The following is a 21,027-nucleotide window of genomic DNA, read 5'->3' as shown; positions in this document are numbered from 1 at the left end:
TTGCATATTTCGAATTCTTGGAATAGCTTTAAAGCAACTATGAGTTGGTGCGCAAACAAATGAAAAGTTTATAATGAATGCTTCGCAAACAAGTGTTTGTTTTTAAATTTTTATCATAGATCGTTTTGCTTGGATGCCAAACAAATCGATTAGCTTCAAGCTAGAGTGTAACCAATTCAATTTCCAGAGCAAAAGCAATTAAAACTAGAAGAATGTAATCAACTAATAGATAAGGTGGGAGCAGGAAGTGGCATGATGGAGATGCAATAGAATCACCTGTTTTCAATATAATATAAAATAAAATGCAGCCGCATTCAAAACTAAAATAAATTGTAAGCTATTTGCTCTAATATAAATACATTTTACTAAAATATATTTAAATATATAGGCGTATTGGCTGTATTAGGCTTTATATACTACATTTTATATTTAATATTATTTTGTTTATGTTGCTTACCTCTTCAGTTATTTGCGCAGCCATGGCCGAGGCCACCAGCAAAATTAATAACAACATCGATGACAGCAGAGTTCCGTTAGTCGACGGCGACGTAGTTTTCAGCTTTGATTTCATTTTTGCTTTTTATGTTTTGCTTTCGCTTGCGTGGGCGTGAAATGCAGCAGTTGTTGTTGTTGTTATTATTGTTTTTGTTGTTTAGATTACAAAAACTTGATCTCAAAGATATGTTTATATAGTGCAACGACGGCAGTAAATAATCTCACAATAGCTTAAGCTCGCTCAAATATATAACTTTTATATTTTATGTTGTGTTGTGTGTGTGTGTGTTGTTTTGTAATAAATGCAATACAAAAACTGGTACACTAAAAATACACACAAGAGACACATTAAATGCTAAATTCAAATAAACACGTGGCGGATGAGATTCATATAAACACACTTATTTTATTAAACACTAAAACATTTTATTTTTGGCGCACACAAAAACATTTGCGATTTATCAATTAACTTTTTTTCAAGCACAACGCGTACAAAAACAATTCAATTGAATGTTTTGTCTGTCTGCAAGTCCCCACGAGTGTATTTGTGTGAGTGTTTGTGAGAGTTAAAACTATACATTGATTCTGTTAAATTTGTTAATTGGCGTAATTCTTAGTGCGCGCGCGGCTAAAATCAAAGCAACTAACGCGGGGGCGCGCAGAGTGTTGCAAACGCAAAAGAGAATAAACAAAAAAATTACTGCCAAAGCAGCTGGCTAGTCTAGCGTAAGCTAGAGAGAGAATGACAGCGCGCGCGAGCAAGAGCGCAACATTCATAACAAAACAAAAATGATAAAATGAGACAGCGAAGCGACAAGAGCACAACCAAAAGGTGGCCAGCAAGCAGCGAATGGCTGCCAGAGTCTGTCTCTGTATATGTTTGTCTGTGTGTATGTATGTGTGTGTGTGTGTGTTGTTTGTGTGGGCTGGCTGACTGTAAGTGTTGGTAAGCATAGAACAAAGTTTTAATAGCTACTACCAAATGCATAGTAAAAAAGAATTACATCGCTTTGCCTCTAAATGTGCAAAAAATATATTTAAACGATTTGTGCTGCACTCGCGTAGCAGAGGGCGCTTTAACTTGATTTTCCGCCCACCACACAAACACACACACACACCACTACTCTACCTACACGCACAGACAACACACATAAACACGCAAACGCACTCACACACACACAAACACACTCACAACAGAGACAGACAGCGGTGGCGGCTTCTTTATGTTATTTTTTTCATTACACTTTGCCTGCTTGCTTAAATTGCTAAATTTGTGTTAATTTCACTTGGAACGTTAAATGGCACCTTTCGTAATTTAAACACGCGTTGCGTGCCGCATTTTTTGCACAATTACAACAATATAGTTGTAAATAATTGTTAAATTTCTTTACACTTGACGCACGTACTCCGCGTCCGACACTTTCAACGTATTTTTTTCGACTAATGTTAAGTGGCTGTTAAGTCAAGCAGCAGCAGCTAACAGCGCCGCATGAGTTTACAGGAACTATCGAAACGTATTACGCAGTTGCTTTTTAATGAGCGGCGTTTTTCACGAATAAATACGGTCATACTGTGTAGTAACAGCTGATGCTCAGAAATTAATGGACAGCACAGGTGAATAACGCAGCGTCCGTTTGATTTGATTTTAAATTCAAGACTACCTTTTATTTTTGGCAGTCTTATTTATGGCGAGTTATATTGCATGGTATATCTCAATCATAATATACGGCAAATAAGTTTAATATATATGTGACAAATAATGTATATTGAGAATTGGCTAGCGGGAAAACTAATGAGTTAAATTATATTTGATTAGATATATAGAATGACATACCTTACGAAGTAACATATTGGTAACAATTGCGCATCTCCAATCAGTTAGTGTTGTGAAACGCCACTAAAGCTAACTCACAGCTATCGTTAGTTCACCATATCTACTTTTTGATCAACTTCAGACAGGCACACACGTGTTTTCTTTCTGCTCTTGGGAAATTGTTTAAAATTACATAAATGTTTAAGAACCAACTGCTGTCCAATGCACGCTCGTTTGTTCATAACAACCAGATCTTACGAGTGCTATTTTTCATGGACAAAGAGTACTTTTTGACAGACTTACCAAAGTGGTGCACCTCAAGTGCTCCATTTCTTATTTTTTTGTCAAACACGCGTAAAATTACAGAAATATATCAGAATCAACTGCTGTCCAATGCACGCTCGTTCGTTTATAATAACCAGAACTTACGAGTGCTATTTTTTCATGGACAAAGAATATAGTCGACGACATTTAATAATTTGTAGGCTGCAATCACAAAAGCCTTTGAATTTTGAGGTGTCGCCACAAAAATATGAAAACCACATGGCTTATAGTTTTATAAGTAAGAAATTTTATTTAAAGCGTATACAGTAATTAATTATGCAACTTAATCTAAGGCTTGAGCAGAGGCTAGCAGGCGCTTAAGCTCTGGATCCTGCGAAATAGCACGCTTGACGGCCATAAAAAGTTGGGAATCGATGCCACTATGGAGTTGCACCAACGGCATGCGTTTGACCAGCTCGGCCAGCTTACTATTGCTGGCGGCCTGTAGGAAAGTTTCTAGCGCTTGGGGTGAAATGTTGGCCAGCTGCGCTAGTTGTTGTATATGCGGCGCCACAGGTGTCTGCTTAGGTGTGTTCAAGTGAGGTGGGACTGCTGCGGACGTAATCTTTGTCGCTGGCTTGGTCTGCGGGCGCAGTGGTATGGGATAATGAAAGGGCACAGGTTGACGCAATAGAACAGGGCGCATTTGTTGGAGTCCAGGCTTCGTTGTAGTCGGAGTCTCTGACCATAGATTGTAATTCTGCAAGAATTCGTTAACCCGTTGCATTAAACCTGGCTGCTGTAGCTCTGTAGCTGGTGCTACTGTGCTGGTGGTAATCACTGGCTGTTCATCATATTCTGCATCCAGATCCGTATTATTATCTTCGTTATCCTTGGTAGTGGGGCTGATATTCTCTGCGTCGTCTGGCTGCTCAAAGTTGAGATATGCTCGCATTAAGGCTAAGCCTTGCTCATTGGAGGTCAGGGCGCGTATATATTTAACCGTTTCACTTCGACTGCCCGTACCCAGCAGCTCACCTAGCTCACTGATGCTGGGAAGATCATCTATGTTCTTCAGGCCCAGCTTGCTACGTGCAATTTCAAGCAAATCGCTAGGATATTCCTCCACTTCCGGTGCTGCTGTTGTGGATGCTGCGCCAGCAGGCTTCACTAGCTTGTAGATGGGCAGATTGTAGTAGAGCGCATTCTGTAGCTTGGGATTCATTTTCGGCCTATATGTGTCCACTACCACAGCACTATCCTGACCATAGAACTTGGGCAGCAAATTAACGCGCGCACTGATGCACTGCACCAATGTCCAGCACCAGAGACATCTTAACAAGACCGCAAACATTGTGTTCAGCTTGAAGTTGGAAAACGAACTGTTGAGCTGTGGCCCTTGCGCACTCCCTAAAGGGCTTGAAAATTTTCTTTCCACATCTATTTCCACGAATTTCTAGCTAATGCGACTACCTGCTGGGCTATTGAAAATTCTCATTTTCCATTGAATTGTACCTGTGTGCTTAGAACACAATAGAATATTTATATACGAAAGGTTCCTTATGGACGTGGGTTGTTTGACAAGTTTTTGAAATTCTTTGGAATCCATTTAAATTTGGTCCGTGTAGCTTGTAAAAATTCATTATTAAAAGAAAATTGAGGATAGAGTTGAAGGCACGCTCATGAGCCATATAATTACATTTTCAGCATCCATCAATTAGCCTATGTTATTCTATTCTTTAAAAGATTTCCAGCTACTTTCTCCATCTTAAGAAAAATCACCAAATATCTATAAATTTGAAAATTAACATCATTTATTAATTATGACTAAATTATTATATTTTTCTGTAAGGGGCTACGCCCTGTGGTATTAAAATTGTAGCCCCTAGACGAAAAGTCATTCAACACTTAAAAGCTAATCTAAACTGTTTACGCAATATGGAATCCGCTTCCATGCGCGTCGAGCTTCAGGCTTAGGATGGTGATGCCCTATATATTTACATAGTAACATACATGAATTTTGCAACAGAAGACAATTTTGCAAACTATAAGGCTAATCTATGTAAAGAAATCACGCAGAAACATGGAACAACATTGGCGATCAGCACTTGGACACGCCCACAAGTGCCGGGCGAATGCAACGCTCGTGCAGTTTGTAGCCTAGCTTAGTAACTTCTACAACGGTATTAGGCTCAACGGTCTTGTCTTCCTTTTGAAACAATGCCTCATGCTGATTGGGATCAAACTTTTGATTAATGGGATCCAGCGGCTCCAGGCCATGGCGCTTGAACACTTGCAGCAATGAAGCGCGTGTCATGCTCAGACCCTCGTAAAGGTTCTTCAGATCTGCATTGGCGTTTAGCTGTGTGAGTAAGTCAAGAGATTCAAATAATTAAACTAACAAAGCACGCTGATAAGCTCGCATACCTTATCTTTAGGCACTGCTTGTGTGGCATGACCCAGCGTATCGGCAACCTCCAATAGATCCTTACAGAAGCTTTGTATGCCAAAGATTTTGGCATCGCTAATCTGTTTGTTAAGCCGCGTGCGTAGATTCTCACTGTCGGCCAGGGAACGCTTGTATTTGTCCAATAGTTCGCTATTTTGCTCCTTCGCCGTTGCCAATTCCTGCTTTAGTTGCTCAATTTCGGGAGATTGTGCTGCTGTCTTGGCGTCTGCTGTGGCCGCTTCCTCAGCCACTGGCTGTTTGTCAGTGCTGTAGCCGGCTAGGCGCAACACGCTATACGCGTTTTAATGTAATATGAAAAGCATGTTTAGCTGGCGGCAATTACGTCACAATAAGAAACCGGCGCTTACCTTAGATTTTGTACGCAAGCCAAGCCCTTTACTTGGCCCAAACGCTTGCTCAACATTTGTACGGGTAAACTTGCTTTCGTCGCCATTTATAAATATTGTGCTTTTCAAATTTTAATTGAGAAACATTAACAAATTTTGACACCTTTTACCAGATTTGTCGCTAGTGTGACCAAAAATGTATAAAAAAAAAAAAATACTTTTTTTGGACAAATTAAATTGTCGAAATATCGATAGAAAAAGTTCCCACAATCGATAGTGGGTCAATAATTCTTATTTCTTAATAGCTTAATTCTAAATTATAATCGTTACAGACGTCGATTGGTTTGCTTATTTTAGTTCAAGAAACATAAATCAAAATCGCATCTCCTATTGGTAAACAGAACGAAACGTAAACAAACCACAGCTGATCGGTAATTTGCCAGTCACTCGATGACGCCAAAATTACTAGTGGGGCCAAAAATACAAAAAAGTACTTCTTATGTTGACAAATACAATGCATAGCAGCAAGCTTTTGCTTGTGTGCAGTTTGAATTTTACCGGCCGATCGACTAATATTTAAACTAAGCAAAGTGAGCGTGTGGTTCTTGCTTAAATTATTGCTTTCTAAATTTAAGTTGCCTTGAGCTTACCTTTAATTTGATCGTTCAAGTACTTGCCACGCCTTTGTCTGCCGCCGGCTTAGCGCAATTATTAATGCAAATAAACTGTACAAATTTTCCTAAGGCCACTCTCTCACATGCGTATATTGGAAAAATGCAAATGCACTAAATACCCTTTTATAGGGTCTCTATGTTTAACAGTTATTAAAATAGATTTTTTTATTTTTGTAATTAGTATTTATAGCTAATATTGAACGAAAGCAATAATTATGTTGAGTAAATTATATCAAAGGTTTCATAAATATTCATAGTGTATTTGAAATTCTAATAGCTTATGTGGTATGCATTTTTAACGCCTGTTTTCAAGTCGATTTTAATAAATTCAAAGTCCGAGTATTTGCTTGTACAGTACAGCTTCTCAACTTACCTACACACACACGCACAACTGGGAGAAATATATGTACGTAGAACGGTATGAATGTAAGTGATTTAAAAAACCCAGGCATAGACAATATTTCAGTTCGATTCTATCACAGGAACACAACGGTTGTGTGTCTTTTACTAAAAGGAGTATAAAATAGCAGCAGCAGCAGCAACTAATAAATATGCGCGAGGAAGACTTGCAGCTGGCACGCCTAATTGTGGCTAATTCGACTTCTGCTGAGGATGAGTTTGATGGTGAGGCGGCGATTGTTTCACCTGGAAATTCGCCTAGTCCGTTGAGAAGCCGTGCATTGGATCTAAGTGAGAGACGTAAACAATTTCGGTGAGTTCGAAATAAAAATAACTAAGCATACACAATGGGTGGGTGTTGGGACAGAGTCTGTGGCATCTTGCTGCTAAAAATAAATGCGTATTCACGTGTAGCACGCAATTTGCATGCATGTATGTATTTACGTGCTTATTTGCATATGTACTTTAGCCTACATCGTAATTTATATGCAGGTTTTTCGTAAATTTCGACTCTCAAGGAAACAGGAAGCTGCAGTTAATATATTTTAAAGTCTTTTTCTCATTGCATATGCTTTAAATATGCGCGCGCTGTGCAAAATTTTGCCAGGGTGGCGGGCCGATAGCTATGCAATCGCACAAGTGGTGGCTTGTCGATACCCCAAAAAAATGTTCCCAAAGCAGCTGTATTAAAATTTGCAATAAATGTGAATTAAAGTGATTTAAATAAGTTATTTAAATATATTAGAGTGCACTGCTGCAGGCAACATGTCTGTTGGCAATGAGGAGAGCAGCAGCTGGTGGTGGTAAGCCAACACACTTATCTACATTTGTATACGAAAACAAACACATGCTTATGTACATATGTATGTACATATACAAAAACAAACGCACACATTCTCATATGTATTTACATGCAAGTGTTTTACATGCTCTTCAGCTTGGCACGCTTATCAACAGTTACTTTTCTCTGTGCCCCTTATCTAAGCGTGTAGGTCAGTCATTTAAGTATGTATGTCGCACTTTTCAATTAACTTAAACGATTTCGAATTTTTGTTTGATTTCAATCAATTGCAACAATTTTATGTTATTAATAGCAGACTGTCATTCAATTAACCGAACCGCTTGCTTTGGACTCTCGACGGCGACGCTTGCGCTCTTCAAAGATATTTCAGTTTTTCTTTTGTTATTAGTTGTTGCTCGCCTACGCGTTCGCGCAGTTATCTTTGCTTCGCGTCTGTTGTGTCAACTGAGTCACCACAAGTTTTCCTCTCAAACTAATTTTCCGGCACGTTTGCAGCTGTGCGCAGTGATCAAAGAAAATTCAAACGGTTGACAACAACAAATACAACAACAACGGTTTTTTTTTTATTTATGTGTGTACTTGGCATTTGGTTCGATCACTTTCACTTCTTATATGCTTTGTTTATAAAAAAGCACGTAAATATTACAAAATATAAATATTTATTAAGGCTGACTCCTAAAACGTGCAATTAGTCAAGTCAAAGTTTTAATCATTTTTGAATATTCATAAGTTTGTGCTGTTGTTAAAATTTAAACTACGCCTACAAGCCATGGCTTGCCAGTCGGACATCGATTTAGACACATTGCAACAGCATCAACTGGAAAAACGTTTGCGTTACGCATTAGCCTGGAGTCCAGACCAAAAAAATCAACTTGATCATATTGCCTTTCGATCGAGATTTAGTCTTTTTAAACACAAGTTTGAATACAACAGTGACGGTTATATGCCAAATCACAGTCAATGCCAATATATTGCTGCAGTGCGTCCAATATGCATTAAGCATGCGGAGTTTGCGGCTGATACGCAGCGTCGCCGTTCTGGCTCATGGCCGTAAGTAACATTTAAACAAAATTTAAAAATAAAATGATTAATTTTAATGGATTGTAACCACTTAACCACAATATACAGTTTGAAACCAAAGAAAATCAAGATTCTTGTAGCGTGACTGAACTGTATTTTTCTCTTTCCTTTGCCATTGACCTGGCAAAAGGGAAAGCCAATTGGTGCGTTACTTCCACACTAACTTCCACGCATACTCACATACTTATATACACACACACGCACTTGTTGCTCTCGTAGCTTTAAGCTTTTTGTATGCATCAATAGCGTAATATAAACTTGTTAAAAATTATTTATTGCCCAGTGCAATGGAAATTAAAATCAATGCATTCTCTAAATTCCAAAAAGCATAGCACAACCTTAAATTTATATACATTAAGGTGCTAGAACTAATAATATTAATTGTATGCCCATTTATAAGTTTTTCACACGTTCTTTTCTTTTATAGGCGCACACGCAGCTTGAATGCACCATCGCCGGTGCAACAATTTGGACCATGTGGTGGTATTATGAAGAACACTGCAATGGTTATGCAGATACAAGATCCCGCCAGTCAGCGCTTGACCTGGTATAAGCCACCGCTAACGGTGCTGGTCATCAAAAAAGTAAGCGATGCTTCTGTGCTGGCGCCCTTTGTGCAGCTGGTCGAATGGCTGCTGCAGGAGAAGAATATGGTAGTCTGGGTGGAGTCTGCGGTGCTTGAGGATAAGCAACTCAACGATAATAACCAATTTGGCGCCATACGCGACAAGCTGGTTACCTTCAAGTGAGCTGAAACTTTAATAACCAAATATTCAATGTATTTTATTGACTTGCTTGCATAATTTTCAGAGATGGTCGTGATGATCTCACCGATCGCATTGACTTTATAGTCTGTCTGGGTGGCGACGGCACGCTGCTGTATGCCTCTCAACTCTTCCAGAAATCGGTGCCACCTGTAATGGCCTTTCATTTGGGCTCGCTGGGCTTTCTCACGCCCTTTCGCTTCGACAACTTCCAGGAGCAGCTGACCAGCGTACTGGATGGTCATGCTGCGCTTACGCTGCGTAGTCGTCTTAGCTGTGTTATGCACCACAAGAGTCACAAGCGCAGCAGCAAGGATAATGCTGCTGGCGCCGTACCTGCCGCAACTGCTGCGGATAGCATGCTAGTGTTAAATGAGGTGGTCATCGATCGTGGTCCCTCGCCCTATTTAAGCAATATTGATTTATTCCTGGATGGAAAATATATTACATCGGTGCAGGGCGATGGTCTCATAGTATCCACGCCCACGGGCAGCACAGCTTATGCTGTAGCTGCTGGCGCCTCTATGATACATCCCTCCGTGCCAGCCATACTGGTGACGCCCATTTGCCCGCATTCGTTGAGCTTCCGACCCATTGTGGTGCCAGCTGGTGTGGAACTGAAGGCAAGTATGGCGAAATCAGCCATTGAGGTCGAGTTCTTTTCACGATTTCGACTGCTGTCGCTATAGATTCCAATTAATTGATACATACATTCATTTTAAATTGTCGAATTGCAATAATTAAGAAACGTCAGCTCAATTATTGACAAAAATAGAATGTAGAAATTAGAATTGAAAATAACTTTCTTCAAAACAATTTCAAACAATTTACTAATTTTATAATATTTTTTATACAGATTTCGGTGTCACCCGAGAGTCGCAATACATCTTGGGTGAGCTTTGATGGTCGCAATCGTCAGGAGCTCTTCCATGGTGATAGCCTGCGTGTGACCACCTCTAGATATCCAGTGCCCAGCATTTGTGCACAGGATCAAATCACCGACTGGTTTGCCTCGCTGGCCGATGGTCTGCATTGGAATGTGCGCAAGCGTCAAAAGTGCCTGGATGAACTATCAGATTTAACGGCATCTGGTTCGGAGGAGACATTCGATGAGTTGGAACAGTTGAAATTGTACGATGTGTAGTAGTGCGTAAGTTGTTCCTAAGTGTGCCTCGTTTGTAAAGCTTCAGCTTTGTAGTTCAAATATAGTAGTAGACAAGCTTTGTATATACAAATAACTATATTTGAGAGTCTGTAACTTGTAGTTACTCGAATATTTTGAAACATATATTTACATAAATTATTACTTAATTGTATCTATAGCATGGGAATTGTAGTTTAATTAAAATATTATCTAGCTTTTATATAAAAAAGAATTGACGTTCTTATTCGAAAAGTTGTCTAAGTTTTTGTTGCAGTGTGTGCAAGCTCTTGTTGGGTTGCATGTGGTTCACCTCGCGTTAGTTCAGTTATTGGCAGCTCTATGTGCCACTTGGGCTTGTCTTGTCGAAAATACTTAGTTTGCATAGAAAATAATATTGAAAGTAATGCTGGCACTTTAGTTGTGTAAATGTGTTTGTTTGTTTGTATAAATGTTGCCTCGGGCGTACATGAGATGCACGACAGCGTACATGTTTAAGATTTTTTGCCATTGTTAATGCTTTTTATATACAGACATACATATATTTGTTGTTGCCTTTTTTGTTAACAAATTCAAGGTGTGCGAATCCAATATCAAAATGCGTGTATGCGTATGTTTCTCTGTCGCTGTGTGTGTGTGTGTGTGATTTAAGACAGGTGTGCGTGCTTATCTAGTCATATATGAAATGCATAAAATCTCGCTACATAGGCGTATGGAGTAGTTGTCTCAAAGCGTTGCCACCGTGCGGTTGTGCTGTGTTTGTTACCTCAATTAAAGTGAAATTAACTTCAAGAATACAATGAATCTGCACGATATGGAGCGGGCAAGAGAAATTGCTTTTGCTAATTCACCTGAGCCACTGAGAAAGACGCTTGCAGGAAATTTACTGGATAAACGCAATCAGTTTAGGTAAGCCGCCTGCCCTTGAAAAAGTGCATTTTGAAAGTAACTGCCAGTTGAAGTGTTGTAGCAGCGAACTATCAGTCAGGCGACTCATGATATCGATAGAAGCGCTGGAAAATGGCCACTTTCCGATAGTCGCTAAAATTCCCGACAGCCGCTGTCTTATCAACAGCTCTAATAGTAGAAAAGCTAAGTTGGCAGCGCTGCGGTGTGTTGTGTGTACATTTATAAAAATATGAATAATTAGCGTTTGAGTGTGTAATTTCGTGGAAAAGAGCTGTTTAACTTTGCTGGCAGCCATGTCATCTGCAAAGCCTGTGCCTGTGCCAGCTGCAGCCTCTAAAGCAAAAATCAACAACGGCTCCTCGTCGTCTGCTCCAGGCGCAGACTGGTGGTGGTAAGTGTATTGGCCATCCAAGCAGCATGTCAATTACTCACCCGCGTTCTCTGATAACTCAGTTTGCTGTGGCACACATGCCAGTATAATTGCATGTGTACAGAAATAATGATGTATAGTTTTGTGTGGAGGCGTAATACAGGGCACTTGAATTTTTCATTTGTAATATAAGCGCTTTTAAACAAAACAAAACCTGACAGTGTAACTGTGTAGAGCTCATTAGAAATGAGCAGGTGCAATTAAGCTGCCAATTACAGGTGCGGGGTTTACATAACAAAAGCCGCTTACAGCTTTACAGACAGCTTTACATAGTCTCCAGCACCTGTTCCATTACGTGCGATTGCGATGCGATCTCTCTCTCTTTCACTGCCCGCTCTCGCCATCTCTTTCAATATATTGATCATACGACGCGTTCACACGTCGCTCAGCTGTTTATTTACAAGCTGATCCAGTGGCTTGGTCGCTCTCTATCGTTCGGCCGCTCCGCTCGCTTAGCCGTTGACTGACTGGCAAACGGTCGTAAACTTTTATTTTTTAAATCGCACAAAGATTTAAAATTTAATCACCTTTTGTGGTGTTTCGGTTTCAGTTCAGTTATCGCTTGTTCACTGGACAGCGCGGTCGTTTTTATGGTCAGCTGTGAGTGTGTGTCGCGTGTCTCGGTGTCTAACTGTTTGTTGTTGACCACTTGCCCTCTTTCTCTCGCGCACGGTCGTTGGCATTGCTGGAAATAACACAAAACTCTTGGTTCCAAGTTTCGTGTGCTTTGTGCTAAATACAGCGGCTTATATAACTTGTAATTAGAGTATTTACATAAAATACATACACACATGTACAGTTATCTAGTTAACAGTGACTTGGCATTTTAGTCGCTTCCACAACGCCTAGCCCACTTTCAATTTCATCAGCTGGGCAGCGCTAGCTAAGGCTAGAGCTAATACAAGTAACACTTTGATATGAAATTTGAGTACTTAGTGACTAGCACTAGCATTACACGTGCACAGTGGTGCATTATTAATTCTTATATAATAGATGTGTGTGTCTTTCAAAACGTTGCTAATCGTATGTTCGAGTGTAATCTTTACTTAAAAATGCGCATTTGCAATTGATTAATTACTTGTTTTTGTTGTCTTTGTTTAATAAATCAGTCAGTCTATAATGCACTGCGTCTATTGTCTAAAGGCAAGGCAAGTGTGCAATTTATAAATACAGACACTCGATGTCGATTACTTCCTGGGACGCCACTCAAGGCGCATAATGACAAAAGCAAATACATATATGTAAAACTTTAGTTACTTGCGCTCAGCTTTTTAATGAGCTTTGTGACCCACTAAATGTAATGTAGTCAAAGTTTACAGCTCGCGATTTCAATTTAAATACTTACAGTTAGCCACGCATATGGTTATTGAACTTTCAGACCAAATAACGAATAAACTCGATTGTTTTCGTATATAATTTTATTATGTTTTCGTATTGTCACTTACTTTTAACACATTAAAAGGTCGTTGACCCGCGCCAGCAAGCAGCACACTCAATTGATATTTTCGTTGCAGCTATTTAACTATGCAAAAGATCATTAAGAAAACAACAAGACACAACAAACGTTATAATCAGTCAGTCAGTAAATTAAGCGCTACAAAAAAAAAAGCTCAAGCTCATTAATTAAGTGTGTTTAATATGCCAATATGTTTGACTTTTTGAGCCAAAAAAGCAAAAGCAAACCATTGTTATGCCTGAGATTTTAATAGCATAGCTTGTTAATTTGAGAGCCGGAACTAAGTGCTAAGCTCAAACCAGTTGCAAATTGAACAACAAATTTTGTTGAACCTAAAGCTGCGTCTAATATTAAAACCGATTTGACTTATGCTTTTGGTATTTGCGGTTTTGGTTAACGCATTTCGCTTAAGACTCGTGCGCCGTTGGCTGTAAAGGGAGCAAGGTCAATTTTGTTTACCTTTTTGGCTCTCAGCGCTCTCAGGGCCAATACCAAAACTTAAAACTAACACATAAATTTCTGCTAGATTAGCCAATTTGTCATGCAACTTTAATTACGCGCCATCAACTAACAAACATTAAACTAAACAAACCATGGCTTGTCGCTCCGACGTGGACTTGGCCACACTGCATCAGCACAGACTCGAGGAGCGCTGGCACTATGGCCTAGCCTGGAACGCAGTGCACAGCTCCCAGGCACAACGACAACAACAGCAGCTCACACGCTCCCACTACAGTGAACTCCAGAGCGTGGTGAGCGAGCAGCGACAGCGTCTGAGCAAAAAGCTGAGCGAGGCCAGTGAGAGCAATCGCTGCAAGAGCAGCAGCAAAGTCAAGGAGAATATTGCCAACAACAATCAGCAGCGGACGCAGCAGACAACCGACGAGGACGACGATGATTACTTTAGCGCCAACACGCGACGTAGACGCTCCGGCACGTGGCCGTAAGTAAAAAATAATAAACAGCGCTGTTGCTACATCATCATCAGCTAGCAATCTTAATCAATTAACTGCGTTTTTGTTGACCATCATTTACCTTTGCCTAGCCACTTGTTAGTGTTTTTGGTTTGACCTTGTTTTGTTATTAGCTCATAAAACTATCAATTAAAGCAACGATAATTACAATCTATAGATAAGCGAACTTGGCCAATTTTATGTACGTGAAGCGATAACAAGCGCTCTATATATAAACATTGGTCTAATTAAACCGCCTGGCCCTTGAACTTTCTGCGCTATTAAGGAAAAGCTGTCTGCAAGATTTATTTTGGCCACTTTAAAACGAGTTTGTTAACACCTCGGATAAAAACAAATCTTTAAGCGCCACTTAGACGCCAAACAACTTTTCGTCCAAATGTGTGTATAGCACTCAATTATACATTTTTTTATAAACATTATTAACGATTTGTTTTGCAGAGAACTCGAGTTCTAGACAAGACAACAAATTAAAGTTAAATGGTGCCAGCTGGTGCGTGGCGCCATTCATAAATAAATAAAAACGAAACAAAACAACAACAACAGCAACGACAAATTCTTGAAAAGCGCAATCAAAATTTTAATTTATCACGTTGCTTGCGACCAAGTTTCAAAGTTGAACAACGCGTTGATTTTATATCGTTAATTGGTCAACGGACTTAAAACCGCAGACTACGTAGTCAGCCGGCCAGCCAGCCCTTAATTTATGCCCTCTTACGCATGACAAAGGTTTTTGAAAAGTTAATGACGCTTGCAATTATGCAGCGTCATGTCGATAATGCTATCGATTCTAGCAGTAGTAGCACTTGGAAACGGACGGCGAATCTATTTAGTCGTTTATTGTTTAAAGCGAAGCGCACAAGTTGCTATTTTGTTGCTTATCAAAAATAGTGTAAACAATAGTATTTAAAATGGCGCGTAAGTTTTTAAATATGTAAATTAAATATTTATTTATTTGATGCGTATGAAGTTTGAGCATTCTCATAAATGCGAGAAAGTTGTGTATCCACTGTGACGCAAGAGCAGCTCAGTTCCCTTTGTTATGATTCTCTGTCAAGACAGAGTTTAGTTTACAAACGGATTTCACTTGATGTAAATTGATTCCAAGGACTTTCTGGGAAACTCCCCAAGCGCATGATTCATGCGCTGCATGCGGGATAAGCTTTGCTTAGCCGGAACATAAACCGTCGACACTGGCTTATATAATATGCTGAGTCATCGGGTACAGCAGACATTAATCAATCAATCAATTGCTTAGTCAAGTTGCTAACCAATCTGTCGCCCACACCTTGCGCTTAGCCTCTCCCTCACTCCACGCTCTCACTCATATCGTTACACTTTTGTTTGTGTGTGTGTGCAATTCCTGTTTGTTTGAGGCTTTTAAGTTTCAACAAGTTTATTTGCGACGCTCGCAGTTGTTGTTGTGAAGAAAACAAAAATACATACATGAATAAATACTTATACATGACATTCCAACATATATTTATGTATATAGAAACACACTTGTACCTTTATTTAAAAAATATTGTTGCTGGCTCTGTCAGTGATATTGTAACATTCGTGCGAGCCAGATACACTCGACGGGTTTTAAACAATTTTTTGATTTCTTGTTCACTGCTCTAAACAACAAATTGTTGTTGTTGTTGTTGTTGCTGCTACTGCCGCTTTTTGAGCTGTAAACAATTTCGCGTGACTTTTGATTGCGTCAATTTCGTTTAGGCGTGGCTAAATTGTATGCTGTGCTTAACTTTAGTCATGCAGCATCCAAAATTGCGTCTGGCTTCATTGCATACTGGTTCTCAAGGACCAGAGGCCAAGGCGTTGGCAGCGCCAGAGGGGCGCATATTGAGGTTGTTACAAAAAATTTATAATTTTAGCATATGTAGCATTGCTTGCTAATAAATTTGTTATATAGAAAATAGAGTACAAATGTAGAAAATAGTTAATTTGCTTTATTTTGTATTATGACTTAACTAATTCATTTTGTAATAATTTTTATTGCAGGCGCACACGCAGCCTAAACGCTCCCTCGCCATTCCAGCAATTCGGACCATGTGGACGCATTATGAAAAACTCAGCCATGGTTATGCAGATACAGGATCCCGCCAGTCAACGTCTGACCTGGTACAAGCCACCGCTAACGGTGCTGGTCATCAAGAAGAAGGACTCACAGGTGCTGCTGCCGTTTGTGCAGCTGGTCGAATGGCTGGTGCAGGAGAAGAACATGGTTGTCTGGGTGGAGTCCGCCGTGCTGGAGGATAAGCTGCTGCGCAACGATGTGAAGCTGGAGCAGGAGAGCGCCAAGTTTCGTCAGGTGCACGAGTATTACAGCTCGGTGCGCAGCAGATTTCTAGCGCTGCGTGAAAGGCTGGTTACCTTCAAGTGAGTAACATCGCTTGCTATCCATAGCTAAGACTTTACTAATTGTTGTGTGTGCTGCTTGCAGAGATGGCCGTGATGATCTGACCGATCGTATTGACTTTATAGTCTGTCTGGGTGGCGATGGCACGCTGCTGTATGCATCGCAGCTGTTTCAGCAATCGGTGCCGCCTGTGATGGCCTTCTACTTGGGCTCGTTGGGCTTTCTGACGCCCTTTCAGTGTGATAACTTTCAGGAGCAGGTGACCAATGTGCTGGAGGGTCACGCTGCACTCACATTGCGCAGTCGTCTGCGCTGTTGCCTGCACCGCAAGGGAGAACGTCGCAAGCCGAGCAATAATCTGCAGCGTCTGTACAACGGCGTGGAGGCGAACAGCAGCACCAAAGGCAGCAGCAATAGCAATAATAATCTAGTGTATAACGATGGCATACTCGTCTTGAACGAGGTTGTTATCAATCGCGGACCATCGCCTTATCTGAGCAATATTGATATATTCTTGGATGGCAAGTACATTACGTCGGTGCAGGGCGATGGACTAATCGTGTCCACGCCCACAGGCAGCACCGCCTATGCGGCAGCTGCTGGCGCATCCATGATACATCCCTCCGTGCCAGCTATACTGGTGACGCCCATTTGTCCACATTCGCTTAGCTTTAGGCCCATTGTGGTGCCCGCTGGTGTGGAGCTTAAGGTCAGCATACAACATACAGTTAACAAGAATTTAACATTGAAATTGTTTTTTGTAGATATCCATATCACCGGACAGCCGCAATACGTCACGTGTGTCGTTTGATGGCCGCAACGATCTGGAATTGAGTCATGGCGACAGTCTGCGCGTGACCACCTCTATATATCCAGTGCCAAGCATTTGTGCACAGGATCAGATTTCAGACTGGTTCGATTCGCTGGCCGAGGGCCTGCATTGGAATGTGCGCAAACGTCAAAAGTGCCTGGATGAGCTATCGGACCTGACGGCATCGGGCTCGGAGGAGACATTCGATGAGATTGACAATCTGAAAATTTATGATGCGTAGTGCACAACTCTAATTGTTAACATGGCCAATTAGTTGTAGTGGTAGGCTAGTTCAAAGTGCTTGTTTGAGTGCAATTTCGTAGGCTTAGTTAACTCACTAGCAAAATACTCTGTTCTATTGTACAATATACAGTTAACGCTAAAATACTATACGCTCTATACAGTTATACTACTTGTATATTATAAATACTATTATTAATTTGGTTGAGTTTAATGTTATATGTTGGCAATACTGTACGGCTGTATGTAATATGGATGAAAACTAGACCCATTGTTATAGTTTTGCTTCTGAACAAATTCTTTTAGACTTAGCTCTTAAGTTTTTAACTGCGTCAAGTGCAACAAAACACAAAAACTTCATGCTTCATGTTTGTTTATACTTAATGGTGGTAATAAATTTTAGTACTTACTAAATCCTCCCAAAAGGCAGTAGTTTGATTCATTACTAACCAAGCTTGATTAATTAGCTGCGGCAGGACGACAACAAAAAACACTTAAAGCTGTCAGTGTGGCAAGGATTAGCAATTGACAGGGGCAGGAGTAATGCCACTTAAGCTGACATGAGCTGCCTGCTATACGAAATGGATTGTCCAGAAGTCGAGTGAAGCAAATCAGTTTGCATGTAAGTAGACTACACGTGTGGACAATGTATCGATTAATTTATACTAATTAGCTTTTGTCCACGAGCAGCAGCTGCCTGCGATCTCTAGCGACCCTTACTGCTGCTTTATTTAATTTATTTTAAAATGCTAGCAGCTTGTAAAAGCTTACATATTCTCTAACTATTAAAGAGTAATTGCAGTCTTTACATAAATCAAGCGCATTAAATAAATGTCCGTCAGCAGCTTAGGAAGAAAAATAAAAAGAAAAAAATAAAACGGCTTAAGCTATCATAAATTCCACTGGAATTCTGCTATGTCGCTTTATGTGTACGTGTTGGCAGTGGTAAGTGCGTTTATTATCAATTTTCATGTTTTTACATTACCCTCCGGCCATGTCCCTCTTAGCTCAAAACAGCTGTCAAGTCAAAGCAACAAGTGCGCGGCCACACGACACGAGATATGCCCAGCATCCTTCCGTTTCGGCTTGCGTTCATTTTCCTTCCGTGTGTCTGACTGGCTTGATAAAAAGCATTGCGTGTTATCCGAGCTATCCGATTGGCAAAGAGGAAACAGTGCTAACCACGCCTCGAGTGCTGCTATTGCGCAGGCTTTTGGACTCTGCTGCGTATACTCAATGTTTATTAAATATATGTATAGCTAAAGCTCGTGTCTCAGTGTTGTAATTTGCAAAACAACAGCAAATATAGTTGCAATAAAATGCATGCGTATAAAGCTTCACAATTATTTGTACCACTGAGCTGATTTGCATATTTAATCCAACTAAATCGGTCAACTACTATAAGCTGCTTGCAACTATCTATGTTGTGAGCTTAAAGACCTTTTAATCATATTTAACAATATATTTCTCTGAAATTGCTTTGTTTAATTTAATTACTCACACACCTTTCCCTTTCCTGTTTAGCATAAACTTTCACTAGAGTTAAAACGTTTGCTCACATCCTTTACCACATAGCAGGACGTGCTGCATATTTTCAATTCACCACCGCAAAATATTTAATTTTTCCACGCAATAATTCGAAATATGCTTGGAATTTCTTAATGAAGCCTGAAGCTTCATTCGCGCTGCATGCTAAGACAAAAACGCTGAAGGACGACGATACGCAGGATAAGGCTAGAGCGTTGTGACAGTTGGCACGTGCTGATATTTCAATTGAATGGCACCAAATATGCCACAGACATGGCCAGAGCTGGGGTGCAAAAAATATTTCCTTTCACTATAAGCAGAGCATAAGCATCTCACACACACACACACAGATGCACGCGTTCCACTTGACATTTGAACTTTCATGGGGTCTGTAGTTCCTTTTAGAGCTGGGGATATACACGATAGAATCTCAAATGCTGTTGGCAGTTGAAGTTTGTTCACTTTATGTGTTGGAATAATGTGCTGATGATTGGTCACTGTCTGTGAGCTGGGAGTGATGCTCTAGCTTCAAGCGAATTATTTGTGAAACAAAAGGAAATTAAACATTTGCACTCCAGTGGCTTTTTGTTTGTTGATAAAAGTTGACCAACGCACAAAGTTGACCCGCAGATTTTGAAATCAAATGGTGTACCAATTTTTACTTTAAAGTGAGCTTCAACCGAGTCATTTCATATATTCATATAGTTGGCTTTTAAGCATGACAAATTTGTTGCTTTCCCCCACATCTTTGCCTCTCCATTGTCCGTTGCACCCCACTCACATTTATATGTATTTTTTTCCTTTTGCAACCCCACCTCGTGCACACACACTTATGCCACATACGTGTCTACAATGTATTGTATTATTTAATGTCATCAGTCATGGCCGATTTCTAGTCCATTAACTTTCAAGTTATTTTCTGCTTTTTTTTGTTGCTGTTGCTATTTTAACACTTCAATGGTATGTGGTCCTGCTCTTCCTTCTTTGTAAGCTATGAGCTGAAGTACCCCACTTAAAGCTATTTGCGTCTATTTCCTGATTTTTAAGCTTTTTAGTTCAAGAAATTCATCGAAGGTATTTTTAGCTGTGGAAAGATCGAAAGTATATTTAATGGCATAATATTTACGTAACATTTTTATAGCAATGGGCCTAACGTTTTGCAGGGTCTGTAAATGTAACGATTCGTACTAAAAAATTATTTTATAATAGTTATTTTAACATTTTTATAATAAAAATGAACAATATCAGTAGCATAAAAGTTAAAAGTAACGGTTATTGTTGATTTTTTATTTTAAAAGTAAAAAATAATGGCTATTGCCCATTTTTGTTTTAAGAGCTAAAAATAAGTGTGATTCTTATAGTGCTATAATTTACAAAAATAAAAGCTTATTGCGAATTTTAACAAAGCTATCTCATCTATTATTCTTCCTATACATTTTATACCTTTTTATAAAAAAAAAACAGCAAAAGGTATTGAAGTATATATTCTGATTCAGCAAGACAAACTGAGTCGATTGAGCGAACAAGTGCTCAGAGACCATAAGAGCTAGTGACACTAATTTGTATTTGTTGCTAGACTTAATAGCAATCCAGCTTGTGATTGGTATTAGGTATAAGCGTGCCAACAACAAATCCAAATTTAGTGTATAAATTATTTCCCTGGGCACAACATAGCCCTACAACGGCCTATAAAACCTTCGTTATTAGCTTAAAAAATTTGTTTTTGATTTCAAATTATTCATAAGACTGGTTTGCTTACAGGCAAAGAGTTCGTTATAGCTTTTAGTAATTTTATGTTTAATTTGCTTAAGCGTGTCTCGTATCAATGCGTGTCTATTGATCAGGCACATTGACTGTGACCTTAACTATTCTTAGGGGTATTCTACTCAACAAGTTTTAAAATACATAACGATTGGCTCAAAGCCGGATAAATTTATTTAGCGGTAAACAGTCGTCACTTGTTGCTCAAACACTGCAGTTCGTCAATGTCACGTGACTAGTCGGCATCCGGACAAAGCTACAAGTTGATTCGTTTAGCCGTTCTCAATTCAATTATATGAAATAAATACAGCAAGCAATATTTCTAATTGGTA

At 39.7% G+C, this 21,027-nt stretch overlaps 5 protein-coding genes across 19 annotated transcripts in view; 2 read left to right on the top strand and 3 right to left on the bottom strand.

The window, feature by feature from the left end:
- The window catches only part of LOC108596442 (syndecan), a 103,653-nt gene extending 102,834 nt beyond the window's left edge, over nucleotides 1-819 (bottom strand). For 2 of the 7 annotated variants that reach the window (XM_033293285.1, XM_033293284.1), the window contains exon 1: nucleotides 458-811. In XM_033293285.1, coding sequence (XP_033149176.1) covers nucleotides 458-571 — 114 coding nt within the window. In that variant the 5' untranslated portion in view covers nucleotides 572-811. Of the gene's footprint in view, nucleotides 1-457 lie in introns of all 7 variants that reach the window. The other 5 variants (XM_033293286.1, XM_033293287.1, XM_033293283.1 and 2 more) reach the window with 4 other exon arrangements.
- A 2,076-nt stretch (nucleotides 820-2,895) lies between these two features.
- LOC108595792 lies at nucleotides 2,896-4,088 on the bottom strand. The gene has a single exon (XM_017981083.1). The coding sequence runs from the start codon at nucleotides 3,924-3,926 to the stop codon at nucleotides 2,916-2,918; it is 1,011 nt and encodes a 336-aa protein (XP_017836572.1). The 5' UTR covers nucleotides 3,927-4,088; the 3' UTR covers nucleotides 2,896-2,915.
- A 312-nt stretch (nucleotides 4,089-4,400) lies between these two features.
- Nucleotides 4,401-5,552, bottom strand: LOC108595524 (grpE protein homolog, mitochondrial). Its single transcript, XM_017980779.2, has 3 exons — nucleotides 5,390-5,552; nucleotides 5,000-5,312; nucleotides 4,401-4,934 (listed from the first exon to the last, which is right to left on the bottom strand). The coding sequence occupies exons 1-3, from the start codon at nucleotides 5,473-5,475 to the stop codon at nucleotides 4,674-4,676; spliced, it is 660 nt and encodes a 219-aa protein (XP_017836268.1). The 5' UTR covers nucleotides 5,476-5,552; the 3' UTR covers nucleotides 4,401-4,673.
- A 760-nt stretch (nucleotides 5,553-6,312) lies between these two features.
- LOC108596632 (NAD kinase) lies at nucleotides 6,313-10,774 on the top strand. 4 transcript variants are annotated; one of them, XM_017982585.2, is made up of 5 exons: nucleotides 6,313-6,468; nucleotides 6,525-6,754; nucleotides 8,751-9,068; nucleotides 9,134-9,710; nucleotides 9,944-10,774. In XM_017982585.2, the coding sequence occupies exons 2-5, from the start codon at nucleotides 6,594-6,596 to the stop codon at nucleotides 10,229-10,231; spliced, it is 1,344 nt and encodes a 447-aa protein (XP_017838074.1). In that variant the 5' UTR covers nucleotides 6,313-6,468; nucleotides 6,525-6,593; the 3' UTR covers nucleotides 10,232-10,774. The 4 variants fall into 4 exon arrangements, with proteins under 4 accessions (XP_017838074.1, XP_017838073.1, XP_017838075.1 ...); XM_017982584.2 differs by having other exon boundaries at nucleotides 6,313-6,754; XM_017982586.2 differs by lacking the exons at nucleotides 6,313-6,468; nucleotides 6,525-6,754 and adding an exon at nucleotides 7,126-7,244.
- A 165-nt stretch (nucleotides 10,775-10,939) lies between these two features.
- Nucleotides 10,940-17,557, top strand: LOC108596631 (NAD kinase). 6 transcript variants are annotated; one of them, XM_017982578.2, is made up of 5 exons: nucleotides 12,118-12,324; nucleotides 13,555-13,966; nucleotides 15,999-16,376; nucleotides 16,441-17,065; nucleotides 17,121-17,557. In XM_017982578.2, the coding sequence occupies exons 2-5, from the start codon at nucleotides 13,617-13,619 to the stop codon at nucleotides 17,406-17,408; spliced, it is 1,641 nt and encodes a 546-aa protein (XP_017838067.1). In that variant the 5' UTR covers nucleotides 12,118-12,324; nucleotides 13,555-13,616; the 3' UTR covers nucleotides 17,409-17,557. The 6 variants fall into 6 exon arrangements, with proteins under 6 accessions (XP_017838069.1, XP_017838071.1, XP_017838067.1 ...); XM_017982577.2 differs by having other exon boundaries at nucleotides 13,550-13,966; XM_017982580.2 differs by lacking the exons at nucleotides 12,118-12,324; nucleotides 13,555-13,966 and adding an exon at nucleotides 10,940-11,137.
- The last annotated feature ends 3,470 nt before the right edge of the window (nucleotides 17,558-21,027 follow it).

Source organism: Drosophila busckii, chromosome 2R, assembly GCF_011750605.1.
Source record: "Drosophila busckii strain San Diego stock center, stock number 13000-0081.31 chromosome 2R, ASM1175060v1, whole genome shotgun sequence".
Lineage (NCBI taxonomy): Eukaryota > Metazoa > Arthropoda > Insecta > Diptera > Drosophilidae > Drosophila > Drosophila busckii.
Note: the sequence above shows the minus strand (reverse complement) of the source record. Positions and strands in the feature narration are given on the sequence as shown.

Coding starts and splice junctions, on each gene's coding strand:
- LOC108596632 (XM_017982583.2), top strand. CDS start 8,013: ATGGCTTGCCAGTCGGACATCGATTTAGACACATTGCAACAGCATCAA. Junction 8,294..8,750: donor CGCCGTTCTGGCTCATGGCC/GTAAGTAACATT, acceptor TTTCTTTTATAG/GCGCACACGCAGCTTGAATG. Junction 9,069..9,133: donor GACAAGCTGGTTACCTTCAA/GTGAGCTGAAAC, acceptor CATAATTTTCAG/AGATGGTCGTGATGATCTCA.
- LOC108595792 (XM_017981083.1), bottom strand. CDS start 3,926: ATGTTTGCGGTCTTGTTAAGATGTCTCTGGTGCTGGACATTGGTGCAG.
- LOC108595524 (XM_017980779.2), bottom strand. CDS start 5,475: ATGGCGACGAAAGCAAGTTTACCCGTACAAATGTTGAGCAAGCGTTTG. Junction 5,313..5,389: donor GCTTGCGTACAAAATCTAAG/GTAAGCGCCGGT, acceptor AAACGCGTATAG/CGTGTTGCGCCTAGCCGGCT. Junction 4,935..4,999: donor AAGCAGTGCCTAAAGATAAG/GTATGCGAGCTT, acceptor TTACTCACACAG/CTAAACGCCAATGCAGATCT.
- LOC108596631 (XM_017982578.2), top strand. CDS start 13,617: ATGGCTTGTCGCTCCGACGTGGACTTGGCCACACTGCATCAGCACAGA. Junction 13,967..15,998: donor AGACGCTCCGGCACGTGGCC/GTAAGTAAAAAA, acceptor TTTTTATTGCAG/GCGCACACGCAGCCTAAACG. Junction 17,066..17,120: donor CCGCTGGTGTGGAGCTTAAG/GTCAGCATACAA, acceptor TGTTTTTTGTAG/ATATCCATATCACCGGACAG.